This window comes from Octopus bimaculoides, chromosome 4 (assembly GCF_001194135.2).
Source record: "Octopus bimaculoides isolate UCB-OBI-ISO-001 chromosome 4, ASM119413v2, whole genome shotgun sequence".
Classification (NCBI taxonomy): domain Eukaryota; kingdom Metazoa; phylum Mollusca; class Cephalopoda; order Octopoda; family Octopodidae; genus Octopus; species Octopus bimaculoides.
The window spans coordinates 26,285,146-26,290,109 of NC_068984.1; the positions used below are offsets into that span (position 1 = coordinate 26,285,146).

The following is a 4,964-nucleotide window of genomic DNA, read 5'->3' on the forward strand; positions in this document are numbered from 1 at the left end:
CGTCGTCGTCGTCGTCGTCGTCGTCGTCGTCGTCATCATCATCATCATCATCATCATCATCATCATCATCACAACCACCACCATCATTATTGTTGTGTTTATTATTATCATTACTTGGTAGAATTGTTAGCACGCCGGACAAAATGCTGTGCGTCCTGAGTTCAAATTCCTCCGTGATCGACTTTGCCTTTCATCATTTCGCGGTCGATAAAATAAGTACAAGTCAAGTACTGAGGTCAATGTAATCGACCAGCTCCCTTTCCCAATATTTCAGGCCTTATGCCTATAACAGAAAGGATTATTATTATTATTACCGTTGTTGTTGTTGATGTTGTTTAACACAGCAAAGAACGCATCAGCTGTGCATAACTATTAGACTAAGGTAACATTCTTCAGGTTAATAATAACGAATATGATTATTACGGCAGCGAGCTGTCATAATCGTTTGCGAGTCGAACAAAATGCTAATCGGCATTTAACGTTCTGAGCTCAAATGCTGCCAAGGTCAGCTTTGCCTTTCATCCTTTCGAGGTCGATAAAATAACGTGCCAGTCAAATGATGGGCTCAATGTAGTCGACTTTCTCCATTCCCTAAAATTGCTGACCAGAAATTAGAAGAATTATTATTGTTATTGTTGCAATGATGAGAATAACTACACATTCTACAAAAACCGCTGCTCGGTAATTTTTTCCTCCTCGTTTCTGCTCCTCTCAGCACTTCTTTTTGTGTCCAGCACCCACAAGCTCCGCACAAATCCCTACCACAAATCCCTTCATCATAGAAAATCATCACTCTAGAATTCCCTTCTTGCTCATTCTATTCCTACATGTGTTGATTTACGAATGTTTAAAAGAAATAAAGAATGTTAATGGCACCAATCTCACCGGTTTATGAGGACCTGCAAAAGCCTTCAGTCCCATCAAGTAGAATTTAAAAAACCCCAGAAAAATACATTATCAACAAAGAAAAGAAAAATTCACATCATCAATGAAAGAATGCCCCCACCATCACCTCTGCTGAAACTCCATTTAGAACATTTATAAATTATACATATAAACCATAACAAACCATATACATGCACGCATACATATATACATACATACATATATAAATACATGCATGCATGCATACATACATACATATACATTTAAAACAGAGTAGAAAATAACCCTACCACATTGAAAGTGAAAGTAAAACGTAACTGCAGAATAGCAACATATATTGTCCTGAAGTATAGTATCTTTTAGAGTAATCTTTAAAATAGACACTTGATACAGCTCACACATACTTATTTAATGTATTTTGTAAATATAAAGGTTTATCTGATAAAAGTGTATGGCGAGGAAAATACAATAGATGAGGCGGTTTATGGTGTTTTCTCCGGACGAACAAAAATGCAAGAATTTTAGGCGAATGGGGACATGAAATCTGACAGTCATTTTGTTCTCCTGGGGATAATTGATAAAAATGATATGTAGTAGCTATTTATTAACAGATAATCAAACATGATTGAGGCTTGTTTTGTCGGACTGTTTCTTTCGCCCTATCCATAATATTGGTAATTAGCAATTCTTTTATTGGTGTATGTACTCTTTTAGCGTGAAATTACGGTTACCAAAATAGACTCATGGTCACAAGTTAAGGAAGAAGAAGCAGCCGGTTACATCGCCTCCAAGATTTCAATCGTACTGAAGTCAAGAATAAGGATTTCTAATATTTGGTGTAATATAATCAAACGACAGAAGAGCTTAAAGAACGTATGTTGTAGCACACTATACCTGTTGTCATAGAAACATTTCATCCTTTCCTCAACTGAATTCTATAATCTTACTTTAAAAGCAGTACCATTTTTTATTGGTGATATTTGCAGCAATTTAGAGACATTATCTCATTGTGTGTTATTGTCTCACAAACGTGTTTCTCCATTGAAATTCTAAGAACCATTTCTATTACTACACCTGCTACTAAAGCATCTGTCACTATTGCAATATCTATGATAGACATTAACTCATTCGACCATATCCAGATATTGCAATATATATTGTCATTTAAAATTGTTTTGTCATTGTAAGTTTCTATGAAAACATCTACTGCCATCTACAATTTTATCATCACAAGTTATTATGGCAATACTTATTGTTATTTAAAATCTTTTTATTACAACTTCTGTTACTAAAGTAACATTATAATTTGTCATTTTTTAGTCTTGTCACATAGACAACATCTCTTATAATGGTGTATCTTTTGAAGGGTGACATTTATCACTACATGCAACCATAAACATCAAAGGTGACCAATGAATATATAGTCCAGATAAAATGAATAAAAGGGTAAGAGAATTTGATGGGCATATATGATGAACGACCAGAACAGAATTAACAGAGGGTATCAATAGATAATTAATAAATCAATATAGTATTTTGCTTACCTGATGTTTTTGATGTGATGTTGGTTGTGGCTGATTGCATGGCTAATGAAACGGGGTGGATGGCGGAGAAAGGGGTGGCGTAACTGGAGGAATTGATGGAATCACAATACGGTACAGAATTGGCACCTCCACCAACGATGCTATGTCCAGAAACGTGTCCAGCGACACCTGAGCCAATACCACCACCGGCACCACCACTGCCGCCGCCTCCACCGTCACTTGCACCGTTTCCACCGCCTCCACCTCCACCACCACCGCCTCCTCCGCCACCGACACCACCGTTGGTCATGCTCTTCACCGTCGACAGCATACTTCCTGTCATCACGGAGGACAGCGGTCCGGCCACTTGCGACGCTGAGTTGGCGGCATTTGTAAAGTACTCCTGTGCCACCACCGAGTCTCTTGACGATAAAAAGTTCGCGGCCGCGGCCGCTGCACAACTCCCGTTAAGTCCTCCGTTCAGGTTCATGGATAAGTTTGACGTACCATGGTGGAAACCCCATTCGGATGCTGCTTGGTGAGCTGAATATCCAAGTCCACTGTTTCCCAGTCCAGCAGCTCCGTACATGGAAGAAAACGGCGTTTGTCTTTGGAAAGACTGTGCCAAACCATATGTCGTTGGGAATGTGGCGGGATAATGGTGCAGTGCCGGGGCATTCATTCCGTACATCCGTTGATCCATTTCTTAAGGCAATATTTGAATGTATTTATGTTTTTTTTTGTGTGTGTGTACTTATTAGGCACGTATATTTTTCCTTTTCAAATATATTAAAAATCTATGATAAATTATAACTTATAATAACTATGGAATTAATCATATATAAATATAAATACATACATAATACCACACACGTCATATATTTATATATGTTAGTGCGTACGTATGTATGTATTTATAAATGTGTTTATGAACGTTTGTATATATTCATGTATCTATATATTTTTTTTACACAAGTATCGTAGTAGTTTTAAATTCAAAACTATATTCCTCAATAAAAGTAAAACATACTCGCACATGCATGTTTATTAAAATGTGTATTTACATTTAGTGTTGTGTGTGTATGTGTGTGTGGGTGTGTGTGTGTGTGTGTGTGTGTGTGTGTGTATGTATGTACATGTGCATGTATTTATACGTAGGCATGCATCTATGTGAGTAAATATAAATAAATATATATAAATATGTAATGACAGACAAGCAGACGTACAGATACACACACGCACACAAACACGCAAATCAGAATTACCAGTAAAAGAATGTTATGTGAAGCAATTTCTGTCTGAATAGAGTATGCTGTTGTTTTTGTTATTGTTGCTGCTGCTACTAGTGTTGTTTACATATTTGAAATGATGATTCCGCCAATCTTAAACCAACCGAGATTCATGCATAGAAACCTTAACTCTTACATATACAAACATTTAGAGACACAGCAGTACATATATATATATATATATATATATATATATATATATATATATATATACATACAGTTATGTACACAGAGAAGCACAGAAATATATGGAAACACAAGAGTAGTTTGTATGCATTCGAAGAATTTCAAACTTTTCTTAATAAATACAATAAAAAAACAAACAAACAAACATATGAAACTTCCTGACTTATAAAAACAACAGCAGCAGCTGTAATAATAATAATAATAATAATAATAATAATAATGATACTATTATTATTTACAGTAATAAATATGCAAAATATGAAATGATTGTGAATGTTTCGATTTTACGAATGTATGTGCGTATGATTGTGAGGTTATTTGTTTAATGATGAATGTAAATGGTGTTTTTTTAATGAAGTTAAAATCAATAAATAACACTAAAATAAAAGATGGTTTGTAAGTAAATCTGTTTGTTACCTTACAAGTGTCAAACCAGGTTGAAACAGGCTAAATGTGTGTGTGTGTGTGTGTGTACGTGGTTGTTTATTCCGCAAACGATTATGGAAACTTATGTGCAAGTACGCAAGCTAAGAAATAGCAACATCGTACATGTGAACAGGTACTTGTAGTAATAAACATCATTGACATCTGTGTTTGGTGCCATCAAACTTGTCGGTTCCGAGTTTGTAAAATTATTATTCAGTGATATCGGTTTCAGAGAAATACGAGGTAGCAACGAGTGTGAAAAAAAAACAACAAAAAACAAACAAAAACTTTCCGAAAAAACTTTCAGTAAAATGCGTTTTCTTTTTTTTTGGAAAAAAAAAAAATGTTAAAAATAGAAATGACGGATAAAATATAAAATAAAACTCTTCTTTATCATAGAAGGGTGCGTAATGTTGTTAAAAGCATAAGACTTCTCCTCCTCATCCTTGTGATTATGGGAAAGCCTTCTTGTTTATCTGCAATCATCACAGTGGGAGAACGGTAAAGATAGATATCCCTCAGGCTATCCGCACATATATAAACAGACGCTCACCTACACATACGTGTGTCTTGTGCATGTATGTGTGTGTGTGTGTGTGTGTGTGTGTGTGTGTGTGTGTGTGTGTGTGTGTGTATCCAGATATTTTCTTTTCGC

At 35.6% G+C, this 4,964-nt stretch overlaps 1 protein-coding gene across 1 annotated transcript in view; it reads right to left on the reverse strand.

The window, feature by feature from the left end:
* Nucleotides 1-4,918, reverse strand: part of LOC106868014 (motor neuron and pancreas homeobox protein 1) — a 222,274-nt gene extending 217,356 nt beyond the window's left edge. Inside the window, exon 1 of the mRNA XM_052966993.1 lies at nucleotides 2,430-4,918. Within this exon, the coding sequence (XP_052822953.1) occupies nucleotides 2,430-3,111 (682 nt within the window). The 5' untranslated portion in view covers nucleotides 3,112-4,918. The remainder of the gene's footprint in view (nucleotides 1-2,429) is intronic.
* Nucleotides 4,919-4,964: the final 46 nt, after the last annotated feature.